We start from the raw sequence: 27,581 nt of genomic DNA, 5'->3' as shown, positions 1-27,581 counted from the left end.
TGTCCAATTTGTTCCCCCCCATCAACGGTGTAGAATCCAAAATAATTCCACACGTCTGTTTTTAAATTTTGGGGAGCAGGTGCGATCTCACTAAGAGTTGGGTTGGTCAGCTCAGGCATGTTTGTTGTTGTTTTGTATCTAGAGCCGCGAGTTGTGGATGTGCTCTCGGTCCGACAACCGCACTTACTGCGTTTTAGTTCCGCTTTACTTGGCATATTTATATCATCGGAATTTGTGAATCCTTCTCAATTGTTCCACGGCCCAATCGTGAATAATCTAAGAATCTGAAATTTTGCACAACTCTACCAGATAACTTTAAGTATCTCTTAAGCCCTTTTCACACTGCACTTAGCAGGCAATAAAGCAAGCAACCGCCATTTGAAATTTAAATTGGAGTATTTAAGTATCTGTAACGAAAGTATAGAGTAGCACCTGCTGACTAATTTGTGCATTAGTCCATCTGCCAGTGATGTTTGAATAAAGAAAGTCGACTGCTGTTCTTCTCAAAATCGATTTTTTTTTTGCTTTGCCTGAGAGAAATGATTCTACTTTCCCCAAGTTTGACATCAGCTGTGTCGCTGTCTTGATATCACTTCGGATCGTGCCGAGTCCATGAAACATTCACTCTGTTTGCACTGTGGAAAAAAAACAAGTTTGTCAGAAGGAGAACTAGGACAAGACGGAAACGGGACTTGACATTGTGAGGAGAATGCAAGTGCACCTCAAATGCTCCAAACAGATGCTTGCTCCTTGTCCCGACTGGCTGCGCGCCTGCCGAAAGCGTCGGCAGCAGGTGACAGTCGACTCTGGTCGCCGGCTTCCAAATCGAGCCTCTGTGGTGTGTTTAGCTTGTGCGCGGATTTTGGCAAATCCTCTGCCGTGCTTGTGCGGAGACGAGGAAATGCGGTTTGTCTGTATTTCTGTCACGAGGGGCTTGCGTTCCACCTTTCATCTGCAAGCGTGTCCAACTTGGCACACAAAGTATCTCCTTCCTTTTAATAGTTGCTTGCTGATTGTCTTGGCAGCCACATCAAACAGAGTGGAAGAGTTTCTGTTTGGGTGATTCACGCCATGGACGGTTTCTTCTTCTTTTTGTGTGTGTCAAAAGAATTTGATTGGTTGATTAGCAAATCAGTAAGACTAGAATTGTCATTTTGTCTCTAGCTCTGGTCACAGATAACCTGGCAATAGTCATCATCTGAATCAGAATCCTTTTTTTTTTTAAAAATCATTTTAAAACCTCATCGATATGGTTGGGCGCTATAAACGCTATATTCAATGTAAGGCATCCATTTTGTGGTAGCGCATGACAGTTGACATCATCATATCTGCGTCCGGCATGGCACACGGCTCGCAGGCGGCCATCTTGACTCGTCCTCACCTAACTCTCGACTTCCAACATTAAAATTCTATTTAGTTGCCAATTAAGGACGCGAAGAAAGTTAATGGATCTGTCGTATGATGCGACAAGTCTGCGGCGTGATGCCAGCGAATGAAAATGGAGTTGTGGAATTTTGATATTGTCCTGCCTAAATCCCAATTTGCTCAAGGTAAAAATACATCTTGGCGTGAACAGAACATTATGTCATAATAGTATTTGGACGACTTCAAAGTCGACGGAAGTGGTTTGTCGGCATTTGCCGTCTTCTTGTTGACCTCCTCGCTGACTTCCATGACAGTTGACACGATAATGTTCATCGGTGATATAAATACTTGTGAACTTAAAATAATGCCATAGTCAATTTCACAGTGAATTTTCTGAATTGTAGATATGAGACGTGAGGTCGTGGGCTTGTTAACGCTTTACAAGGCCTGCAGCAGAACCTCCACTGAGAATACAAATGTGGAGCGATCGACCTTTGGTGATACTTTTTGCTTTTCCTTTTGTATCGTCCGAATATTAACATTTGAGAAACTTTTATTGCAATAAAGGTGGCTAATGACTTTTGTCCAGCCTTCAGTTCTAAGATCGAACATAACGTAAGTCACACATATGTAATACGTTTTATCATGTGACGAGCATACGGCAGCTCGTCAGTTCAGTTGAAACGAACAGGAAAGGCAAGTGTGGACCTACCAAACATCGATAGACCCAAAACTCTGCCAATTGGCTTTGACTATTATGTCACCAAAATTGAACTCCTATTTAATTAAAAAAAGCTTTAAGTTGTATCATAGCCCGCAAGATAAAACGCATGCGTCGCTCATCACTCCTGCTTGTTGTTTGCAGGGTCACGGGGAGCTGGAGTCCATCCCAGCTGACATTGGGCGATATGTGCCGTCCGCCCCGGACAGATAGTAAATAATGGGATTGAGTATATTGGAAAGTGGTAATAAAGTTGAGGCTTTCTCCAACCCTGTCAACGCTGCGGCCCCGACTGCTAAACAACGTGGATGCAGTTGTGAGATGAAGTTGATATCTGAGTCAGCGTCCTTGTCTTTCCCGATACGCTTGTAATATTTGCATGGCCGCTGGACGCCAGCCAGACCACAAAGTGTTTGACTGCGCCAACTCTCCTCTTAGCTTATTGTCTCTTAGTCTGATGGGAAGAAGAAGGAAAAGTTTGGTGCCCAAAAAGTATGACACTTTAATCTGATTGGGCTTCCATTTGATTGAGTTAGGCTGACCCATCTCGTCGCCAACTTCATCCTGTTTCCGTATGTGGTGTTTTGCTTTCGTACACAAGCTCCTTTGCTGGATAGCAAAGGAGCTTGTGTAACTGCTGCCGTCTCAGCTTTCTTGGCAGTCGTGCGTGCGTGTGTTGCAAATGGGATTACGACACTGTTGACTGCGGGGGGGAGACGACTCGAGTCGTGGCTCGAGGAGAGCGGCTGTCAAAAGGCCGTCACTAATTCAAATGCATGTTGTTTCCATAGGCATTAAATATGGAAAATATGTCGGAATGCCAAAAAGGCCATTGGGACAAAACGATATCTCCATCATTAACGATGGTGTTCAAATCAACTGGACCTGATTACTGTACTTTAATGTATCACATTTGCATTACGATAATCCGAGAGAAGTCACGATTGCTTGTGGGGTCATTTTTTTCTGAGAAATCAGTGTTATTCACTCGGCAGCCTTCCCAGTCAAAATGTCGTCATCATCATCGCGCTTTTTTTTTTTTTTTTCTGGGCGTGCGGGTTTATGCTTACTTATATGTAGTATAATACCAAAAATAACCGTCCATTTATGTCTTCTGCTTTCTGTCATTTCCTGGCGTTGCTCTTACTTCCGCCATTGCTTCACGCGGTGTTGCTGCGAGTGGCTGACCGTAGTAATGGAGAACCTCGGGCGGTTGTCATCTATCTTGGTGAAAAGGGACCTGCAGCCGTTGGTCTGGAACCTTCCGCTTACAGTTTAGGGAGAATTGGGGAAACTCCTTTGTCGTCGGGAAGGCGCATTCCCAGAACTGCGGGACAAGACGAGCGCTTAACGGGCGGTCTTGGGATTGAGCCTTGGACTGCTTTGGCACTGAGATGTTGCAAAGTCGTCGAATGATTCAAAATTGAATGCCAATTAACAGAATGCAAGCAGAATCTTGTGGATATTGACATCCAACTCCAAACATTTTTGAAGTCCGACATTTCCTGGTCTTGCTTGATGGTTTGAGACCACTGACGAAAGACCTGAACTGAAGTCCATGTTGACGCATGCTTTGGCACTAAACTTGAAAACCTGTTTTTGAAGACCGATAATAATAGCGCCTGATAGTTGCCTCGCTACTCGGCCATCCTTCAGTTGGTCACGATGGATGTTGTAGAGGGGCCAAAGGAGCTCTGCCACTTGGCTGTGGCTGTGAGTCGTCAAAAACTTGCCCAGCTGTAGCCGCCGGTCACGTTTGCGTTCGAGAGAGGCGCTTTTAAAATTCAGGACTCATGAGCACGCATTTATCTTACTTGCGCAGTAATTAGTTATGGATCACATCACTTGCCAGCCGGGGACTTTCTTTAATTCTCATTTGAAAGTTACACCTGAGAAGAAGAAGAAGGAGAAGGAGAAGGAATAGAATATGAATATATATATCGAATATGTGGAATTTGTAGAGGCCAAGTCACAGATGACTATTGCAGTCATGCTGTTCCAATAGAATGTGGATTGACCTTGAAAGTAACGATTCCCTCTTCATCCGAGCTGCATGGCGACAGTGTTGTCATGAAACTCTTCACTTCACTGCATCTTCCTCTCCTGAGCATTGATCCAGTCAGACGTAATGAACTGAGCAATGGAGATCTTTCATTCCTTATTTTTATTTGACTTGACAAAAGGCAGAAAGTAAATGTTAACTTTAGGCTTGCTGTGATGGTTACTGAAAATTGTTAAGCAGGTCATGTACAGTCATTGCTAATCAAATTCAGACTGCACATGCTGAGCGTCAGGATGACCGAATCAAAAGAAAATGATTTTTTTTTTTTCTCTCTCTGTGATTCAATTCAAGCTGGCCTGCTTTCCCCAATCTGTTTTAAATGAATAACTATGAAGCGATTCACTGGAGAAACAGATTTGCACTGCACGTGTCATGACGCTTTTCCTTTTTAAAATGTTCAACTTCTCCAAAACTGGATTCTCCTTGTCAAACAGTGATGGACTCGAATGTTTGATCCCCAAAGTCCTCGTCAAGACGGATGGCAACTGACATTGTTGTCCCCGGTGGGATGTCACACTTCCGGCTTTGTCGCTCGCCAGGCTCCAACTTCAGAAAAACAATAATTTTGTGAAATATACCAAATTAGAAATGATTTTTTCATGCTTAATTTTTTGGCCGATGTTTAATTACATCACTTGCGACCCTTTTTTAGCATTTCCGAAATGACTTCCAAGTTGAAAGTCGTGTAAAGTAGCTGCAGCGTTCCTTGCGATGTCCAAACGAGAACGCGAACGAGTTCGCCGACGCGGCTCATGCGGGATGTTTGACACGCAGCGCAGCAGCAAATGGACCAACCGCTCGTCTTATTCACTGTTGATGCACGCGCATTTCTGTCCTCCCACGCTGACTCACTTGACATTCTGGTCGCGTCACGGCTGTTCAGATGACGGCTAACGGCACATCTTGAGACGAAGCCGCAACAAAGTCCCACAAGTTTGAAGACACAAAATACACTATATGACGAAAGACATATTTCAAAAGTACCAGATACCGATAATCAAATGCTCCAAATGCACAATAGTCTTTGTTTGAGTCATGCATCCCATTTTTTATTCGGACAGAACTGGCCCCTTTCCCGATGTCCGGTTTGTTTGAAGTTCAACTATTTGATCTGGTCAGTCACTCGTCTAATCTCCAAGACTTATTCCAACGCTTTATCTCCCAGATTGCTCGCGCAAGCCGAATCTTGAGTCATCCGGGGTTCTTCTGTTTGTAAAACGCGTATTAGCGCGACGCTTGGCGCGAGGTTCGAATGATGAATTAGTAAGAGGAGAAGGGAAGATTGCGTTGTTGGTTTCTCAAAGTGATTGGTTTGAAAATAAACTGTCGCATTCGCTGGAAGTCGCTCTAAAAGTTGGGCTCCATTTGCATAGTTTCAAAAGTCCACTTTCGCTCCATGCGGCACTGCACGAACTCCCCTTGAATGACTCGGCAGAAAAAGAGCACCGACTAACAAGGTGCCTTTTTCTCTTGTCCTCATAAATCTTCCTGGCTTCCCAAAATGTCGTCGAATCCTGTTGATTGTGTCCACGTTTTACTTGAATTAGTGAGCGTACGTGTCGCTCAACATGGAAGCTTTTCAAAAGCTTTGCATTTCATTTCATTTCATTTCATTTCATTTCATGTGCTGTGGAGAAATCCAACAGCACCCCCACGCCCATAGCTCAACCTCTTCACCCCTCTTTCCATTTGGCCTGTAGGGGGCAGTGTTGCTTCATGTGTCATGTTGGACTGACTTGTTTTCAAAGTGCCTCCAAATATTTTTTCCGAGGCAACAGTGACTGAGCTAAAGAAGAGAAGTTTGGAGGTGTATATTTTTGACTCATCAACAAAGCAGTTTTCCGTCATGAAACATTTTAGGCAATGTTTCAAATGAAAAATGAAATTTATTGAACAGCAACTGTCACGCAAGTATAAAATGAAGACTCTACCAATTGCTCTGTAGTCGGACGAGATCACTCAAATGTTTGACAGCACTCACAGATCCAAATCTTTTGTTCACAAATGTTTGTCAATCCGTCCAAATGGAAACACATTGATGATGTCATTCACTGACAATCAAAAAACGACGAGTGTATGACGACGGTGTGCCGCTCATGGAAACGAGTTGCCTAACCACGATTGCTAGTTGACTCTTATTTGGATGTAAAATAATGTACGAATGTTTGACTTGTATACCAAATTTACGGTAAGTGATGGCTGTTGCTAATTTAGTGAGTGACTATAATTATACTGTGTGTGAGGAGCTGCAAAACTGGGACCACATCCAAATATTGTACAAGAACTTTCCACATTTCCATTTTTGCGGTTGCTGCATCGAATGAATTTAGTTGCGGCAGTCAGACGGAAGCAGGCTGGGAAGCGTTTTCCCCGTCCCTCCACTCGCCGACTTCACGGTCGGCGCTTTGCTGTGCCGTGGCTCCAGCCAGGTGGAATCAGACCTTGATCAGGTGGCTGTCGTGCCGTGTACCTGATCTCAAACTGGGCTCCTCAAAGCGGCCACTTGACTCCAAACAAACGGACCATTCGAGGGATTCTTGGACTGCATTATCTTTCCAAGTAGGTCAATGGCGGCGAGTGTATGCGGGGAAATTATTCACAGTCTTGGAATAATTCAGTCGCTTACTTACTGCTGCTTTTTTTGGGAGGGGCTAAGACGAAAGCTCAACGACTCCTCTAAGTAGCTCACCAAGGCATACTTTGAAAGCAGCCCACTTAATCTTGTGTTTTGCACCCTGGAGCAGGCGAATATTCCAACGCCGGACCAGAAGATTGACTCGCATTTTCACCTTGTCGCCATGTTCACGTGACAAGCCGTGAAAAGTGGGTCGGAGAGCGCGAAGGAGCAGCAGATAGCGTATGAAAAAGTTGTGAGTCATGCGCATAAGGCCTGACTAATGTCCCGTGTTTACATGATGCAGCAGATATCGCGGCAGCCTATTAAATTAGGGACGGGATCTCTAATGATGAGATTCGTCGGCCCCCTCCAAACACCAATCAGCCTTTTGAGATACTTTAATCTCGACGGGGTGAAAGTTGTTTGTTGACGATGTCTGAAAATCAGATCTGACTAAAGCGCTCTGGCACGCTCTTGATTAAAAGGGATTAGCTGCGTTTGGAGACACGCTAGCGTCAACGTTCGCTTGGTCCCTGATGGGCTCGCCGGCACTTGAGCATCATTTACTGGATGTGCCGAAGAATTGGGGATGGAGAAAAATGTCCTTTGATTCAAAAAGAGAATCGAAAATGAAAGCGATGATCAGGCCCTGCGACCCAAAAGCTCCAAATGATGATCATCCTCTGCCTATTAAATGGTTTTTCCCACCAAAAAGGTTCCGTTTCTACTTGAAACGGCAGAAGCAAACCATGACCAAAGTCAGACATTTTGCAACAACGGGTGAAATTGGCATTATTTTCTTTTTAGCTTGCGACTTCCAGTCATGATTGACATGTTTATCCTATTTTGGGTCAAAGACTGAAACTGGTGTTGAGGTTGTCTTTTTGGGGGAGGTCCCAAGTATTGTCCCTTACTACTTTATTTCTTTATAAAGAAATATGATATATGATGTCCAACTGTTTCTTTTCTAATGATTTGAAAAGTAAAACTGTCATTGAAGGAACAGATTGTATTCAACTGCATCTTCTTCTATGAGTTGACATCCACAATAGTTAACTGTGCATTCTTGCTTTTCTTAAATTCTGATGTAATATTTGTATTTTCTTGAATAATTTGGGTCCAAAATCATCGATGGTATTAATTTCTGTTTGTATTGTGCACAAACATCTCGTTGAAATTCATTCATCATCCGTGCGTCTCCTTTTTACCGTCATGGCTTTCCTCTCTGCTCCTGTCGTGAAATTCACTCTGGATTTGATTCACACACCCCAACATGATTTTTTTCATTACATTTGTTGATAAAATAGGACATTTTGCACACTTCACCACACCTGCAAATTTGCATTTACTTTATGACAACTAAAATGGATGATTTCCCATCTGGCTTACTTGTGATTTGTGCAACTCTGGGAAAGTGTTTTTCTATGCAAAAACATCTTCATCGAGAGTCTGCACTGCAATGCAAAATAACATCTCACACCTCCAAACATGAGCATTTATAGAAGAGTTTTATTTTGTATTTTTTTTAATATAATCAAACAAGGCTAATGATGCTGTCCATTAAAAAAAAAACAAATTAGGCTGACTTGCTGTGCCATCAATCATGTTGTAATTAATGGATTTGAAAATAGATAATTTCTTGAGCCCCAACGGTTAACAATTCTCAAGTATTGAACTGCAAAGTACGTTCAGTCTCAACTAGTTTGTTGTCGAAAAGATCAGCAGCATCACATGAACTCAACGCAATAACTCCACCATCTATTTACAGTAAGCATGTTTATTTTGTTTTCATTGCATTTTATGATGTAAAAAAAGATTGAATGTACTATAAGGAAAAGTGGTTCAGAGATTAGCCGTGGGCGTCACTACGAGCAACAGCAGACATGGATGCGAGCGCAAACTTACTTCCAGAGTCGTCATTTCGACGCTTCTGTTCACCGAGAAGACTCGATGGTCATGGGGAATGCGCAGACGCACGGGCTTCATTTGCATGCCGTCGCTCGCTGTGAGGTGCACGTACGATCCCGTGCCGTGTCGTGAGCATAAAATCACGTCTTTGCCTTATGTTTACAATATCCGGGAAATGAAGCGCTACTTTGCTAGCGCTCTGAAAACACGGAAGTAGCTTGAATAGTGATGCTACTGAAACGTAAACAAAACAAGTAGAGCACGTCGCAGAGCTCTTGCTCTTGTTATGAAAGCCTCACGAGCAGCCGATTCACAGCCACGCGATATTCGGTCCACAGCTTTACAAGCGATGTATCGAAGGATTCCCGACGGATTTTGTATCGATTGACGAGTCTCCTTGACGAACGATGATCCGGTCCAATCGTTTTTTTGTTTTTTTTTCTTTTGGCTCTGGTGTCCCAATCCTACAGAGAATTGCTTTGAATAGCCAACGCGTGTCACTGCCTCTTTGAATTTCAATTAGCAATTTCTAGTTCATTCAGGTCTACAAACATGCGTGAGTCATACGTGATTTCAAATATCAACTAGTTTTTTTTCCATACTTGCTGCATAGGATGAGAGTGTGAATCCGTGTATAATGCCTGTAACAGGTTATCCGCGGGTTGAATGTGAAGAGCAAACGATTTATGCAGATGATGACCTTTTGCGGCTTGAAAGGTTGTTCAAACACTCGTGACCAGTCCAGTGGAACAATACAAACAAGCAGAGTGCAGGAAACTCCAAAGTCAAATGCCGTAAAGCTCTTGAAATGTCATCATGCGTCATGTCGGTGCATCTCACGAGACGTTTTAGTATGCATTAACCCATTAACAGCTTTTTTTTGACACTTTTTTTTTTTTTTTTTTTTTTCTCAATGCGACTGAATGTTGAAGGCTGTCGTCTTCAAGTTTTTACTTTTACAACTTGTTACCATTTCAATTGGCTTGATCTGATGACCTGTTACCAAGCAACTTTTTGGAAAGTAACCTCTTTCATTCGGATCTTCGATGACTCGTGCTGTGCACTTGAGTCCTTGTGTTTGTGCTGTTTGCTAAGCAGCATCAAGTGCACATTGCTGGTTTAGTTCTAATGTAAGCCAATGATGCCAAAAATCTCGTCACTTGTCAACAAACCTGGAGCGTTGCTTTGAACAAATCTCCTCCCTTTTCTGAAGAACTTAGCTTGGCAAAGGCTGATGACTGGTCAGCCGTTAATCAAAGGCAACATAGAGAAAAAGAAACAAAAACGTTCAAGCTCACATTAACATCAACGGGCAATATAGTCTTCAATGAAACTAATATGCACGCCTAAGCCAACTGAACTTGGACCTCTGAATTATAGCGTAGACGTTCGGGCTGCATGATATTGGGAAAACAGCCGTCATTTTTCGATATATCGTGCTCGTAGACGTGCTAACACAAGTTGATAGGTGACAAACCCCAATCCTTTGACAGATTAGACCTTCTTCCGCATCCAGCAGAAAACGCTTCCACAGCTGTGTGCTCGATCTTTCTGGCGTCCATTACGACAGGGAATATGCAGTCTTCTGGTACTTACTTTGAGTATATTCTTGATAAAAGGACTGGTGAAAGTTTTCAGTTGGTGCCGTGATCCGGATACTTGAATTGTTTGGGTTAGGTGGATCCATCCTGGAAAGTGAAGCCAACCTGCAGATCACTCAGCAATTTTAAACGTGCATCCAAATGAACATAAATCCAATTCACTTGAAATATATGCGGCGCTAATGCAGTGAAAATTGATTGCGTAATGAAATGTTTTTTGCTCCGAGGAGGGAAAGAAACTTGAAATCGGCCAGTGCGCACGCTCCATTCCGGCCACTGTAATGAAGCCAATCACTTTTCATTTAGCTGCAGAGCGTCTGCTCTGTGATGCTGTAATTGCTTACATAATTAACACTTTCCGGAAAACAAACCGCCGGACCTCGATCGGCGTCGAGTCGGAGGATGAAAGTGCGAAAAGCCGCAGCAGCTGCTGGGGGTGATGTGATTACCGCAGGGGGGCGGAAGAAAGTGCGTCCATAGGTTCCGATGTTGCTAACAGGTAAATAATGACACAGGAAAAAAACCCAAGAAGTTTAGTGAGAATGGAAAACGGGCGCGAGGATACGTAATGAAGTGCGAGAAGAAAGACGAGATCCTTGAGCGCCGTAATTGAGATGGCATTAGAGCAGAGGAGGGAGAATTCCGACATGTAATTGCTGTGAAATGTTGAAAATAAATGTTGGAGTTGGAAAAGGTCAGATTTTAATAAGCCTCCTTTATGACGCTTGACTTTTCAACCTGACGGCCCTTGTTCTCGTTCCGTCATTTTTATTGCTTGAACGTCGACCCCGGCCGCGCCGCTGCGCTTTATCGGAGCTGCCCGATGGTTCATTCTGGCACTTACTGGCCCCACATGCAGACGCGGACGTTTCGGAGGTGGCCAGATAAGTGTTTATTGCAAAGAGGGTTGGCTTTTGTGGCCGGCGGGCTCGGGCTGAAGACGGCCAAATAAATTGCGGGAGCTTGACAGCCCGGCTGCAGTGAAAAGTGCAAAGGAGGCGAACGCGGGAGAATCTGGTCCATCACAAGTACAAGACACTTTGGAACATCCATTAGGGTGAAGGAGACACAAAGTGAGAGAAGCTGATGGCGCCCCCATCAATACCGATTCACAAATCAGAAGGGCCAGAAGAAATGCACCAAAACCTGAGGCCAATTGTTCTTTGAGCAAACTTTGGCAGCCGGTTTAGGAAGCAAAGAAGTTGGGCGAGAGTTAGTTCAACATCAAGCCATACAAATTTGTATGTCGTGCCACTGAACGAGCACTGCCGTTTTTCACTGCGACAAAAAAACCCGTTTGTCATTCTGTCGGCAAAGGAATGACTGGCGTTTGGTATGACATTGCTAATGTTGTAAAAAAACAAAACAAAGCAAAAAAGTGTTGCAGTCTTTGACTGTTCACTGTTGAGACTTGATGAAATCAAGGTGGATTTGACCCAAAAAATTGGGGCTGTCAATATGAGCAAGGCCTTTCCTCACAGGGTTCTTCTGTGCCCCGCCATGTTGTGATTTGCATGTGTGTTGTGGGGATATGGGGGGAGGGGTGGCTTTTTATTGTTATTGTATTATGGATGTTTTAATTTCAATGTATGAAAGGTGCAATATAAATGAAGATTGACTGATATGTCACTTGGCCGCATGCTCATGATCTTGTGGATCCAGATGTAGCAGCCAAAATGCTAAAAAAAAAACTGCAGAAGGAAAATTCCTTCTGAATTCTGAAACAAATGAACCTTAAACCGCCATCATAGAACTCGGATCATTTTCTTTCGACAGCACTCACTCCAGTGATTTATTTTATTTTTTTTCCCCCAAGCCATAATCGAACCATCAAAACAAGACAAAACTGTCAGCGTCGTCGTTAATGATGAAATTCATAGACAAGAAGAGGACGGCTGGAGGAAGAAGAGTTGATGAAACGGAGTGCAAGGTCGCTGCGACAGCAACCTGCTCCCTCTCCGCACGGAGCTGCAGCACGGGGCCGGCCGCAACGTGCTGGGAAAAAAAAATAAAAAATCACTTTGAAGTTGATGAGTCACGGACTTGCAGCGGCGTTGGACAAACTTTTCCCACTATTACCGAGGGGAACGAAAAGAACAGAGCAAAAGAACAATCAGTCGCTTCGCCGATTCTTTGCGAACGGGAAGCAGCCAATCAGAGTCCAATCGTATTCCCCACTGTTAGGATAGAGGAAATAACTCCAAGAGAACAGACTGCGGGGATGCATTTCATCATGTTTCATCAGCGGAGCTGGAACGCAGCAGGAAAGAGGGCAGATGTAGATGGTTGAAGGGGGTCGGGAACGAGCGAACGCCGGGAACAGACGCGATAAAAACTCGCTTTTGTCTTGCTTTACGAGCACAGTCTTCTTATTAAGCAGGTATGACAAGAAGCAGGTGCTATTTTTACCTGCACCAGTTTTCCACCCTTGAAAAGACAAAAAAGCCGAGCAATGCGGCGGAGCTCCACTGCACACTCGCAGCGTGTGCAGAGTTCCGCCGCAAGGTTTCACGAGTGGCCAGATGACACAGATGAGATAACTTCACCGTGCAATTTTCTTTCCAGCGATAATTGTTACAGGGTTCACTCACGAGCTCCTAATGTGCTTTAACTGGACTTTCATGGGACTTTTTACTTTCTGTCTGAAATTCTTTGGCAGCCCGTTTAGGCAGCCGATATGTTGATCGGCTCTTGCTGAATCGTCAAATCGGTTTCCTCCCTTCAACGTAACCTGACTGACGCAACTCAATTAGATTATCGAGTGGCCTTTCTTACCCTGCCTGCGAGAAGCAGCCTTGTGCGAGATTTCTCCGTGAAAGAGGCTTTGGTCTTAATTTCTTGGGCAGCCAACAAGTTGTTGTTGCTTATCGCTTAAGCTGTGAAATCACTTCAAGACTTGTCGCAGTTTCTCAATATGCATTCTCGTCTGCAGCACAAGTACGGTTCCAATTGAACGTATACTAAGCAAGAACGATGCTTGCAGGAGTTGCCATTTTGAACAGCTACTAATTAAAAAATGTTTGTCATGAATGGTCAAGTCAAAAGGCTTATTGTAAAGATATTTTTGCTACAAAGTGCAGCTATAATAAGTATACGGCCATTCCAGTTTGCAAAGAGTTCTTAGGAGGAACGTTTGTTCTTCAGAAGACCGAACTTGGCATGTTCAGACGACTCTACTTTCATTTCTTCATGTTAAGAACATCACGGGCATAATCAAAAATTCATCATGCTTCTCTCGTGGCGCTTCCTCCACCGCCGTCTGCCTTCTCTGCTGTCAGCTGTGGCGTCAGATGATAAATGTCAGCCAAGTATCGAAGAGAACCTTTCACATTGTTTTTCCCCTCCATGCAGCTGCTGTGTAAGAGAAAAGTGTGAGAGGATATTTTGTGAACGCTTCCCCTCGGACCGTTGGTCCTCGTTGGAGACGGACACGGAAGAGCGAAGCAGCCGCCGATACGCTTGCTGTTGTGGAGCTCGCTGGAGAGCAGCCTGCCATTCGGACAAGCGTGGCCAGTGGGACGTTTTGCATGCTGGTTGCCATCCAACATGTCGGACTGAATGGAAACGGTTGACAACGAAAGAAAAGAGAGTCGCATTCCATCCGCTCTTGCAAATAAGTGGGAAGGAAAGTCGACGGGGTCGTGTGATAAGATTGACTGTCAAGCATTCTTCTGTGGGCTCCATCTCGCCCCCACGACTCCCTCCGTGGTGCCACGCCCGCTGGGGGGCGGGATGAATACAACGGCTGGAGCAGCCTTCCAAATCCCGTTTGAGGGGAAGATTTTCTTGGCGGCTCGAGAGTTGCTTTCTTTCAAGGCGCTGTCGGGAGAGCCAACGAGGGCCTCCCGGGGGAGCTCGCCATCGACCCCCCGAAGGCGCTTTTGCATCAACTGTTCAATGTCGAGAGAAGATTAAGAGTCTTTGGCCACAGGCGATTAAGGGAGGTTTTATGCTTTATTCTGACATGAAGCTGTGGGAAGCGGCCAGATTTAAAGCGGCAAAATGAGCACGTGCGAGGAGCATCTTGCGAGTTTGCACATTTTCCACCTTCGTAAGCAAGCATCATGGCCATGTCACGCTTCATGGGAATCTTTCATATTTCCTTATAAAAACAGTTGTCATTACCATCATAAGTTAAAAAATACGTTTATCTTAAGTGCACAGATATTTTAGTATGAGTTATAAGTTCTTATCCATGAAAACATATACGTAAAGAAGAGAGAGAGAAAGTAACAATACATTCCCAAACATACACATGTCCATAAGTACATATCAACATACATACACACACATTTATACCTGATTTACATATTTTTCCATCATCTTTTTAATTCAGTTCCGTTTCATAACTATTCCGCAGATGAACACACATTTGCTTTTTGTTTTTATCATTGTTTGTCTTCAAGTCACTTGTCATATGACCTGCCGCTTCTTCGATGCATCAAATATGAACAAACGTTGCAAATATCACGACACATTTTCACTTATGCTCTTTTAAAAATGGGATGACATGAACATAAAAAAGAGCTATGAAATGTGAAACTTGAAGATCTGATATTCACATTTTGAGTCGACAACAAAAACAAAAGCATTGACCTTGCAGTTCCAAAACTTTCTATCCTCAAAGAATTTAGTCAGCTTGAGCACAAGGCAGCAGGCCAACATGATCCACTTGTGCACAAGACTCGTCACGGTTCATTATTTGGTGCACGTCGGACACGCCGTGCGAACGATGGATTTGAGTTAAACACACGGACAGGCCCAGCTCGTAACAAATGGAGACAAAAGACTCGTTACTAAACGCAGATTAACCGCTGTCACGTTTGTATCCAGAAGATTGCGCTCCTATCTGAAATCTATAACTTTGCTCTCAGTTAATTATCGGGCGTAGAAGGCGCCGGCTGATGTCGTGCCGTAATCCCCGCGTGTAATGACCAGATCGACTCTGCAATTTGGCTTCCTTCAAACCGCCGCCGCTCACACAAAGTCGCCTTTTTATCCGTTCGGCAATGAGACGGACGGAAGGATCAAAAGGAGTCGTGATGACGAGTGCATCGTCGCATCATGAAGCTTTTTATCGCCGCCGTATATTGTCAAGTGGGAGGAGCTGGCGTAGATGGCGATGGAGCAAATGTAGGCTAAATTTCAAAAATGAAATCAAAAGTGTTGGATTGCCACAGGACGTAAACGAGGTCGGACATGGTTGGCTCGTTGTTTGAAGAAATACTCGTATTCTGTTGAGGGAAATTGTTCCTGCATGCAAATGTGAAATCGCGTCGTCTTCGTCGAGCTGAACTGTATTTTTCCAGCGGCTTCTCATCTCATTTAGCCAGCATAGAAATTGGCCTCGATTCCAAAAAGATTTGAGCAGTCCATCCGGAAGTTGTCTTCCTCTGAACTTTTTGCCGCTGACGCGATCCACGTCGGGTGAAATTAAGGCCACTTGACTCACCAAATGCAGCTGCTCGTCTCAAACAGCAATTCTCATGATGCGCAATTTATTATTTATCTGTGGATCGTCAGAAGACGTGAGGACAGAAAAGGAGGTCTTGAGCTATTAAAAGATGATGCGGTGAGGCCTCCATCCAAAGCGGTTGGAGACGGTTGGCGCACGCCGGAGCTCTTTGCAAGCATTTGGCAAGCAACAACTCTGGTCCATTTTTTCCCCGTTGGCTTCAGGGCCAAGCAAGCTTATTTAAAACTGAGAGATCATCAAACGTGTGCAAGGGGGCTGAATATGAGAACATAAAAATACACTTGAAGTCTCGAATAGAATGACAAATATAGTCATCGTTCTTCAAATAGCGGCCATGCTTGGAATACATGCAATCCGGGTCAAACAATCGTTTTCCTATTTCCATCAGGAAAAATCACAGTTCATAGACACGTTTGTTCGCACATGCTCAGAAAGAAGTTAACTACTGAGCTCATGCAATCCGCGGCTAACCAAAACAGCAGCACATTTTGTAAATGAATCGCTGCGTAGTATTTACGATGATCCTTATTTGATGTGAACACTCTTCTGAATAACGACAATTAGCATACACGTGATTGTGCCATTATGTAGGGATGTATTGGGCCGTATTTCAAGCCGAATCAGATTTCATGAACGGGACTTGACTTCTTGACTACTCGTTCAGTATCTTGCTCAAGGGCATTTCCACATTGCTCACACTGGCCTGGATTTGAACCTCTAACCTCAAGGTTGCGAGACAACCACACGAAAGGTATGAATGAGCTAATAACGTGATGTTCATGATGCATTGATCAACTTTTTTTCTTTTTTTTCTTCAACCACCATCACTCAAGTTTGAGATTTGTGCTGTTGTGAACGAATGTGGCCGTTATCTTAAAGTGCTTTTGAAAACCATATGAGGGCTTGTCTGTTATCAGCTGCTACTTTGAAAATGTACGCCTGTTGAATTTGCTCAGGACTGTTCATAATTTAGTGTTCCGGCTTCAAAGACGAGACGTTTTCCTTTGACAAGTTTTCCGATATCATAATCGGACATGTTACACTACAAGCCAAAAAGTGTTTCCTTTCATCTGATTTAAATTGGAAAGAATAATGCATGAAAAAGTGCAAACCATTCTGTGTTTGATTGATGGGATTCACAGGAAGTTCAGAACAATCTGAAAGTGCAAAAATATGCAGATGACCGGGCTTGGCCTTGTTTTTTTTTTTTTTTTTGTTTAAAAAAAGAAAATGTTCTTGATTTCTTTAATGGAGAAAACTGATCCCCAAATACTGTCCGAGCGCTTGCAGACCTCCCCCAAGGCTTGAACATTTGTGAGAGAATCAGCAGCCTCTTTCACAAACTTGAAGAAGCCTTTTCCACAGAAGCCAGTGAAGCACATTCTTTTCAAATCATATTCCATAAACCCCAACAAAACAAAATCCTTCGAATTATTCACAATTTTGAAAGCTGCTTTTCTGCTTGCATTATGAATCTATTGAGTAACGTTGTGGATTTGTGTGCATTTTGATTTCATCAAACCAGGAATGTGGATGGGATGATGACCGATGACGTCTTCGACATGACTTTCGTTTGTTATGGTATGAAAAGAATTGACAATGACAATTGACATTTGTATTCAGGCACGACTCCTGACCACCAAATCGTCCTGCCACTAATGTTGATGGATTCCGTTTGCTATCTATATTGTTACTGGATTCATTTGATGCTCCCTTGAAATTAGCTTTGAATATTACATCCAATATTCTGTGCCAATTTATGTATTGACATCAACATGGAATAAAGGTGGAAAAACTTTGGTCTTTACATTCAACATCATACAACATAACAATCCAGGTTGTTCTATTCAAAACGGTCATGATGACATCACCCAGAAAGAAAGAAATGTCGAAAGAGTACAAACCCTCGCCGATTTGGAGGTAATGGAGAGATCCTCGCTGAACGTCCCTCATGCCATTGTTGCCTTTCCAAACGAAGCGCAAGCCAAATTGCAGCATTTGCAAATCTTCTGGGAAGACGATCCAAGCTGCGGGTGAAGCCATCTGATTGGGTTTCATTTTTAGCAAGCGCGTTGTGTGGCAGTTCTTCTTCTTCTTCTTCTTCTTCTGGTTGGGCGACTCTCTTGTGACTCATTCCGCATCCCTTCCAAGTCTCATTTGAAGGCACGTCGTTAGTCTTGTTGTTTTTCTGTCATTTGCAAACTCGCTCCCGCTTCCAACTTTCTTTTTTTGGCCCGCCTCCATCCAATGTGGTCTTGCGGCTTTGCACTCGTCACACATTCAAATGTGAACGATGTCTGGCTGTAAGCCGCGGAGGCCGATCCGTCACCTTCTTATTCATAGGCTGAGACGAGTGCGGCCAGCTCCCGCCTGTCACGCTGACGGACGAAACTCCCAAAGGAGGCGGCGGCTGCTGCTGCTGCTGCTTGTTTGGACGCAATGGAGCCTAAATGCAGTCGCTGTCTCATAAAGAAGCCAGATAGCCGACCGCTGCTCAGGATGTTCCTCAAACAATTGGAAACACTTTTGCGGGGAATAAATGCAAACGTAAAATGGGGATTATCCAACTAAATGTGCTACTCGTCATACTAATGCTCACTGGTGGTACATGACAGAATCACTGCCTAAGTAGGTGGTGTGATGACAGTCAGCGGAATGATGTATTTAACCCCTCGGTGGTGTTTATCTCAGATTATCACTCCTTGTTTTTTTTATTGGAAATTTGAGCGGTGTGGGTGACTGCTCAAAGGTCGAATATTGGTTAGCAATCTGGGGAAGAAGAAAAAACAAAAGTGGTATGGAACATCCATCCCTAAAAGAGTTTTTGTAGATGAGTTCTTGTCACCTGTCAAAACTCTTCAAGATCTAATTTGTGGACACGATTGTCGTGAGTGATTATTCTGTGGTGCTCAGAGTTGTTAGTCAATGATAAGTGTTGAGCCTGTTCACTATCTGTGATCACGAAAACTGAAGTGCGTGCGGTCAACAAAGCTCATGATTGTCGGTGGACGTCCTTTGATTTTTAAAAAATTTTTTTTTTAATTGTTTGACATCACTTTTAAAAGCACATTTATTTATTTATTTTTTATCTATGATTTGTAGTTTCTAATAGTGTTCACTATCTTTTAAACGTATGCAAGATGAGTCGGATGTTGTAATTTGTATTTGTTTTAAATCATTGGAATATGTGCAGCACTTTGTTTACTGTATTTGAAATGTGCGATATAAAAAAAGCTTCTCGAGTACACTGCACACGATAAGAACAGTAAATTACCCACTTACTGACTTTTAACATCTTTTTTGAAATGCCATCAGAATATGGATGTTATGTTGTCTTTATGGGCACATTTTGCAGTTTGTGTGCAAATGTAATTTGAATGCAGTCTGGCCCACTTGCCCTTGAAGTGTGGAAAAATGTCCTGATTGAGATTCTGTTCGCGAGCCGCCACTTTTTCCCCGTGAAATGTTGGCCGCTGGAATGGAGAATAAGATGATCTGGGATGGATGATGTCAAGATAATGGAATCATTCAGATCCAAAATGGGCAAAGGACGCTTTTAGCCAGCAGCAGCCTTGCCGAGTTGCTTTCGCCAGCCGCTCGTTTTCTTCCCTCACCCGCTCGACGACAAACTCGCACACAAACTCGCACCACCTTCATCCTTCTTCTAGCGCTGCTATTATTTCTTGGTGAATATCTGATGTGGCAGCGTGGAACGGAACCTGCATCGAAAGCAGCAGCCAATTAGGAAAGCGCTTTTCATGTTGCGGCACTGCGCTGCCTCCAAAATGGCAAACGCAGGAAGGAAGCACATTCTTGCATTTGCAGGGGATGTTTGATGTACTCAAATGCAGATTTCTACAAATGGGAATGGTATTAAAAATGTGAAATGATTGGAATACATTTCAAAACCAAAAGTTAAGAACTATAGATAGATAAATATGTATATAGTGAAAGGGCAAGAAGCCAGCATGAATCACAACTTTGTCTCAATCTAATATTGAGACTGTTAGGGTGTGCGTCGGTGCTGCTGTTTTGGCTAGCAGTAGATATCTAATGGACTATTCAAGTATGCGATAGAAAAAGAGGCTTTAAACTGTTGAAAGCAACTCCCAGATGAAGTTTGCTGTCAAACTAAGTAAAAACAAGTCGTGTAACCTTACGCACACTCAGAAAACACCATCGATGGTCTAACGATTAGCAACGATAGTTGCTGTGCTATCGAAGCGGATGTTTGAACATATGGCAACACAGACAATATCAGAAAGTTTTGTATTTATAAATTCTTCTTCTTCTATCCTTATTATTTGTATTATTTGTGTAAAAACTCAGATGGGGTAGATGGCGCCGACTTCCGGGTTTCACACTTCAACGTCGTTTTCGGCCACTGATGGCCGCGTTCCAACACTCGCTTTTTTTTCTTTTTTTTTTCTTGTGTTTCCAGATGCTCTTGGAAAGGACGTCCACGCTGATGGCCGACGAGAGACTCACTCTTTCCGGGCAGATTTGTCTCGTCTGCGTAAACTTGATTTTCAACACGGCTTCCCTCCCATATGATAAAGTGGAACAGAGAGCAGCAGGCACCGGGGCCGTGTTGTTGATTTTTTGTATTATTTTTTCCAGCATGTTCTATTATTGCTGCCATTACTGTCTCGCGTTTCTCGGAGTCAGACAAAATCGTCGGTTAAATCTGGTGAGGGTTTTTTGGTGATGAAATCTTGCGGCCAAGGGGGAGTCCTGAAGCTTGGCAGAGAAAAATCATTTGGAATGTGCCAGAATCGGGCTTGGAGGTCTCCGAATTCCCCTGGGTGGAGGTGCACTTAGTCACTAAAGCTTTGCCGGCTGTATCATGGAGGCTTCGGCTCGCGTGGCCTTTCACTGTAAGGGAGACAGATTAAGACGTCTTCACCGCCACACTGAAGTGCCTTCTCTTGCGCCCACTCTTTTGATTTTTTTTCCCCTCTCCCTGAAAGGGAGTGAAAGGTGAAAGGAAGTTGGTAGCGGTCGCTGTTTCTGGGTGTTTTTATCTCTGCTTTTGAGGCCGATTATTCAGTCAGGCAAAAGGCAATGACGATGGTTTAAAAAAAAAAAAACGCAAATAACGTTTGCCTGCCCCTCCCAACCTTTCGAGTTGGACAATCTAGCGTCGCCATCTTCAAGCATTTCTAAACGGCCGTTTTGAAATGAAATGTATTACAATACAAATAGAAGTTGCCATATTGGTGGCCACTAAATCCCCCCAAATCATCTAAACGTTGAAGCTCCCATTTGGTCATCATGTTCCATCAGAATGGGTTATTGATGGCAGTGAAGAAATTGAAATTACTGTCTTGATTCAATCAGGCAAGCCTTTAACTCATTCAAACCCAAAAATGTCTAGACTTTTTTTTTTTTTTTTTTAATGCAAGCGCATACAGAAGGCTTTGATGCAACTTCTGACATGAAGAGGTGGCTTAAAGCAATGGTAGTTATTAGAAAAAATGGCCAGCAGGTGGCAGCAGAGTATAATAGATCAGCCAGGGCCGTTTTGTCAGTGTTTTCACCAGGATGTGAATATTGATGAAACTTCAAATGCTAATTGCTAGAAAATGGAAACGGGTGATGAAAGAAAATACTTTTTCTTTTGGTAGGTTCCATGTTTTTATGGCAATAGAACACAATATTCTGTTGGCCTTGTAAAATCAGTCAAAATCCAGTAAACCAGCCGGGAGCAAAGGCGGTTGCTTCACTGAAAATGGCTGCGAGTGAATGAGTTCATAAGTTTATACATTTATATGAAGACTCAAGCATGGAAAATACTGGTGACCTCCGTTAAATTGAGTGAATGCAAGGAGTGTTGCCAGCCATGCAGTCCTGAAGCCCGACGAGAAAACTGAAGCATCCGAGATGATGTGATTGTCTCCCCGGCAGGTTTTGCAAGTAGGTCACTCGCAGCCAGCAAGACTTGAAAATTGAGATCAATCTGGATGGCTTTTGAAAAGTGTCTGCAGTGGGAGGAGGAGCTGCTGGTGCTGCTGGTGCTGCTGGTGCTGCTGGTGCTGCTGGTGCTGCTGGTGCTGCTGGTGCTGCTGCATCTCACTACCTGCGACGTCTCGCAGCCTCTGGCATCAGATAAGCCACCCTACTTGGAACAAGTCTTTTGGAAATCGCAGGCTTATGTCAGATCCGCTTAGCTCGACTTGCAAGATGAATGTGGACTGTTAAAAGTGAAAGTGAAAGCCTTTTCCTGTGCTACAGAACTTAAACAGTCCTTTTTTCAAACTCAAAGACATTAGATTTGTTTTTTCTTCTTCTTCCTGTTTCCAAGTATTATTGCTGCAGATTGAACATGTATAGAATATGTCGAATTTAAGGCATCCCAGACTGTATACATTTTACGTAACTTTCAAAAAATAAGAATTGAACAGAAATCTTGCGTTGAAAACATCTCCACTACTTGCTGTCGTTCATTTTGTGTTGTTCAGACATCACAAGTTTGACTTCTTTCTGTCCCCTTTTCATTTCTTTTTTCAAAGAGTGAACTCAAACATTTCAATGAAATAGAATTCTTTCTAATGCAGATGAATAGCGAGCACAATCAGAAACTCACACGTGCTCTCCGCTTTCGATAACTCACCTTGTGGGTGCGCGAGTGTGAACACGCGTAAATCACCGGCGCAATAAACGCAGCGTTTGTGCGCAGCTCATCAAATAACCGGTGGCGGCTTGGGAGCCACCCGCGGCGCCAGACGCCACCCCTGGGGGGCCGTCCATGACCTGACTCTCCGTCACATGTCGCTGACCCCTGAGGTGGACGTTTGCGTGCGGCCATCAGCTCCGGTTTGTGTGACAACGCGTGCATGTGCTTTACATTCACAACAACTTGTCCTCTTCTGTGTCTTTTAGGTTTTTTTTTTTTTTTTTTTTATAGGTCATTCAATCTCACTTTGTGTAACAACTCCAGTCAAGATCTCTCTCTCTCTTTTTTTTTGTATCATTTTAAACACTGTACGATCCATTCAGTTAAACTCTTTTGGGATCGTAGTTTGTGGTAAAATTCTGTTTTTTGTATCGGCAATTACAAGAATGATTTGCTTGAGGAGCGGTAAGCATTGACTTGCCGCCAAGAAACGTCCCTCTTATGGCAAAACAACAAATTGCCAAAATAAGAGTCTGGGAAGGTGGGTGGTGGTTGATGTCAAAATCACCACCGCACATTAACAGAAGCCCAGAGGTGTTGATTGAGAATTTCATGTGTTCCGTCCGGTGTTTATGAAGTTACTGTTCAAAATGTGTTTCCAACAAAGTATTGGCAAAAGCGGTTTTCCAGTTCAACCGAGTTATTGGCGTTTGCCGATAGCAACTAATAAAATGAAGTAAGTAAAGTGTGTTGCTTTTTCTGTGGCAACACTGTGCATGTGGTAGCCTGACGGCATATCGGCTCATGTGTATTGTCATGTTTGAGAAGAGGATCCTCAAGTGAATCCAACTCAAACTACTTTGATGCTTTGGCCAGCCAGGCCCGACCCATGTGAATATTTCTTTCTTCTACAGTAAGTCTTGCTTGTCGACTTCCCCCAGTCTGGCAGCTTGAGGCTGAAAGCTTTGCGAATTGGGCTGGGGGGAGTTTCACACTGCAATTTCTCCACTGGCCCTGGACTTCTCCATTCCCCGTTTTGCTCCTGATTCGCACCAGCATAAATTGAAGGAGGACATCATGTCTGGCAGTCATACATTCAACACCTCCAATGTACTTTATTCATTCTTTTCCATTTTGTGGATTGGTCTCGTATGGTCTCCGAGCTCACGTTTCGGACATTTCTTCCGTTCTCTTGTCAGCGCTTGCGCTCTCACTCAATCGTCCTTTTCCTCTTCTATCGTCCTTCATGGACAATTTACTGAGCGAACATTCGTCAAGCTGCAGTCCTTGGAGCCTTCAACACTATTTTAACCCCCCACCCCAAAAAGAGGCCTCAAAACCTCATAGGAAGAAATTCATACTTTTGCCCCGTTTTAACATAACCTCAGGGAGAATAAAAATCAGTCTGCGTTCTGGAAATTCGACTTGTGTTCATTCATTCCGTCACCTTGAGAGACTGATTGATTGTTGGTGCTAATTGTGCTGTCATTCAAGCAGAGCTGACTGAAATTGTGTTTGCTTGCAGTCTACTTGTTTGCAGACAAGAAACCCGTCGGACATTTTTGGAAAAACCTTGTGAGAATTTTTTTTTTTTTTATTCGAAAAAGGATTAGATGTGACCTTTGCAAAGGGGGACTTTTGTTGGTAGGTCAGTGGATCTTTCTAGAAATGGCAACGATGGGGAATATCTTTTTTTTTTTAATATGATTTTTACAGGGAGAACTCCTGATTTGATGCCAAGTTTCCAAGTCGTTATTTGGAGGAGTGTACATATTTTCATATTCTGAAGGCCGATTATTTTTTGACATATCCTACTGACCTGCGTTTGGATATTTCTCACAGTCATTGGCCTCACTTCAAAATGAGAAGTTTGCAACTGCAGTTTCGGTCGCAGCTAAGCTAACAGTCAGACGAGCTTCTTGTATTTCTTCCGCTACTACAACTTTCTTTTCTTCGTTGCTTTTTCTTGCATCTCGCAGGTCAGCTCCAGTTTCGAGCTGCTACATTAAATTAAATGAAACTTCTGCTAATCCATCACTTCTTAGGAAGTATTGGCTTCATCCAAATGTCAAAACAATTTCATCTTTGGTCAAGCAAAAAAAAAAACAAAGTTGAATTCAATCTTCACATGAGCAAAACAAAAAGTTGAGGCCAGTGTCATCATCCGGTCCCGACCATTTTCATTTTCATTTTCATGTGCATGTTCGTCTTGTTTCGGGTTTTGTCAACGTTCCTCTCACGGTCGGTTAATCATTTGCTTTCAGGTCAGGCCGTTTTGCAGACATGGTCAGATTGAAACTGATGTTGGGAGGCTGCGGGGAAGGAGCTGTACAATCCAATGAAAGCCAAGGAAAGGCAAAGCCGCAACGAGGTGAGACAAGACGAGTGTCGACGAGATGGAGCCAGGCCAAAAAAGACGAGACTGAAAAGGACAGCTCAAGCCGAGACACAAAAAGACATGAGGGTGAGTCAGAGGGAATTTTTTATTTTTTTGTTTGTTTGTTTTTGGCATCAATCAAAAAATGCAATGTTCAACATTGATTCATCATCTTCAAAAGTTGAATTGCGGCAACTTGATTCTTCTTTCTTGGATGCTGAAGTAGTTTTACATTTCATCAAAAGAATTTAAGAAGTTTTTTTTTTTTTCATCAAACTTTTATATTAAAAGCTAAAGAACTGTCGAGTTGCCTCAATTCAACCTTTCAATTACAAAAATGGTAATCACAACAAAGTGATGACCTAGATGTCTGAGAATCGACATTGACGTATGGCAATTTTGTCTTTGTTTTCATGGAATGTATCCGGAATCACTTCTATCCTTAAAATAGATGAATTTGAATGTCTCATTAAGCTTTCGCAGTCCATTAGTCAAATGCGACTTCCTTAATCAAATATATTCCATCGCACATTAACTCATTGAATCGCAGCCATTTTCATTGGTGCAACCGCCTTCAATAGCATTTTGACTGATCTTGCAAGGCCCGCACAATATTGTGTTCTATTGCTATATAAACATGGAACATAGCAAAAAGAAAGATTCGACTTTCTTCTTGCATCAGAAAAAAGAAGTGCATTTCCATCTTCTTCTGTTCTTCAGTTATCAGCGTTAGGTAGGTTGGGCGGGCGAAGATCCGCAGTCAAGTAGCACCAACTGATTAGTTTGAGCCAGTGTTTGTCAATTGCGGTCCTGCCAGCCTGTTTTTCATGTCTCCCAATTCCCAATGCAGCTGATTCCAATGACAGCTGATCAGCCAGCTTCTGATAACGATCCTCACCTGCGTTGCAATTGGGAGACATGGAAAACAGGCTGGCAGGACCGCAATTGACAAACACTAGTTTTAGCTAACACTGTTAGCTAAAATAGGCACAACTCCCTGACCTGTTCTGACTTTGGGGAGAAACACAATTCGATGGCCATTTCATTCCTTGTTTTTCGAGGACCCAAGAATGTCGTTAGCAAGCGAGTATTATCCCAAAGAACAACTTGACTGGCAGAAAATGTGCCGCTATTCAGGCGCTACGCTCACGACGCGTCAGCTGCTTCTCTCGGCGCTCCACAGGGTCATTTCCATCGGCCAGAAAATAAGCAGCCGCTCACTCGGTCTTCCATCCTTCCGAGCCATTTCGCTTTCTTGCTTCCTTAGCGCAGACAGGAATATCCTTCACGCTCTTCCTCCCCCGTGGATGTTTTGCTCTGTGGGCGCTTCCACTCAGGACGGTGGTGGACGTACAGCAAAATAACAAGCTGACAACAAGACTTTTCAGTCAGCTCAGCCGAGAGCAGGATGAACCTTCATTCTTTGTTCGTATCTTGTTGGAAAGACGCGTTCTTGTGAGGAATAAGCGGTCACGAAAATGGATCTTAATTGCTCAATATGTATAGTACTGTTTATTTAATGCTTTCTTATTTTCAACAACATCATAAAGTACTGATGTTGTAATCTTTGGCTTACTTAATAGTTGAGTTGAACTGCACCATTCAGTCAACAAGCCAGATTCCATCTGGTCATGAAATGTTCCAGTATGCAGATGGTCCTCTACAGTTTGGCAATGTAACTTGAATTTGTCTGTAAGTAACGTGCCGTAGTTAATCACTAGCTTACACTAATGCGGTCCTAAAGCTCACATATGTGATTTTTTATTCTGATAATACCAGAGTCAAATCCTTAATTGATCCATTTCGAGGTTAAAATTTGCAGTCAAATACCAACTCATGTTTTATAGTCAGTGTCATTAGTGATGGAATTGAACATATAAACTGAAGGGTGAAGATGGTGGAACATCCCTCCATCCAATTTCGACAATATTTGTCCTCATTCGAGTCGCATGGAGCAGATGATGACTTGGTTCTTCTTCTTTTGGTTGTTTCTTGACGGTTGGCAAACAACTTAATGGTGCTTTAGCGCCAAACTGGTATCGTGTTGATCCTTACTTCAAGCATTCCTTACTGACTGAGTGAGCAAAATAAATCAACAATAGCCTGGAGGGTGTCCACAGAGCCCAAAATTCTGAAAAGCTAAACCCTTACGAAAGTGTTAGCATATCATTGATACCTCTTCACCCAGCATCTCTTCATAGTTTCCGTCTTTGTAAAAAGCATCGTGACGTGTAAACGATTCCCGGCCTTCCCGTAAGAAAGATGCTAAGTGTCACTAACGAGTGTCGGAATGCCAGACGAGTGACGTGTTCCATTATTGACTTAGCGTACTCGCAGCCATCCGACTGATGTATGGAATGTGTAATTGGATTTGAAATTGTCTGAGGAGAGATTGAGAGCGCCTCACTCTTCAGACTGGCGAGGGCGCGCACTCTCCCCCCGCCGACTCTCCGTGCTAATGGAGACAATTTGTGCTTTCGAATGGCACCGTCCAGACTGGGGTGGTAATTGTGATGTATTAGCATGCCGCAACGGAGATGAGATTACACGTGACAGGTTATTGCGGCACTCGTGTGTGTTTGTGCGTCACTCTCGCTGCTTCCTGCTCGTCTGATTGGACTTTGGCGAAAGCGCGCGCATCGACTCGCTGGCTTTTATTCCAAAGCGTGATTAATGGGGCAGTCGCGCTGATCTCCGGCCTTGGAAATGATCACGCTGCACTTTGTTGTGCACATGGTCAGATGCTGTCTTCATATTTGACATTGAAGTACCTTCACAAAAAAAAAAAAAAAGTTTGGGCTTAGAACATCGTCAGTATGCATTGATTGTCAATTAAGA

At 43.4% G+C, this 27,581-nt stretch overlaps 1 protein-coding gene across 1 annotated transcript in view; it reads left to right on the top strand.

The window, feature by feature from the left end:
• LOC144005951 (uncharacterized) overlaps nucleotides 1-27,581 on the top strand; it is a 136,903-nt gene that overhangs the window by 21,050 nt on the left and 88,272 nt on the right. The window contains exon 6 of the mRNA XM_077504472.1: nucleotides 24,631-24,830. Within this exon, the coding sequence (XP_077360598.1) occupies nucleotides 24,631-24,830 (200 nt within the window). The remainder of the gene's footprint in view (nucleotides 1-24,630; nucleotides 24,831-27,581) is intronic.

The sequence above is a fragment of the Festucalex cinctus genome, chromosome 18, assembly GCF_051991245.1.
Source record: "Festucalex cinctus isolate MCC-2025b chromosome 18, RoL_Fcin_1.0, whole genome shotgun sequence".
Taxonomy (NCBI): Eukaryota; Metazoa; Chordata; class Actinopteri; order Syngnathiformes; family Syngnathidae; genus Festucalex; species Festucalex cinctus.
Note: the sequence above shows the minus strand (reverse complement) of the source record. Positions and strands in the feature narration are given on the sequence as shown.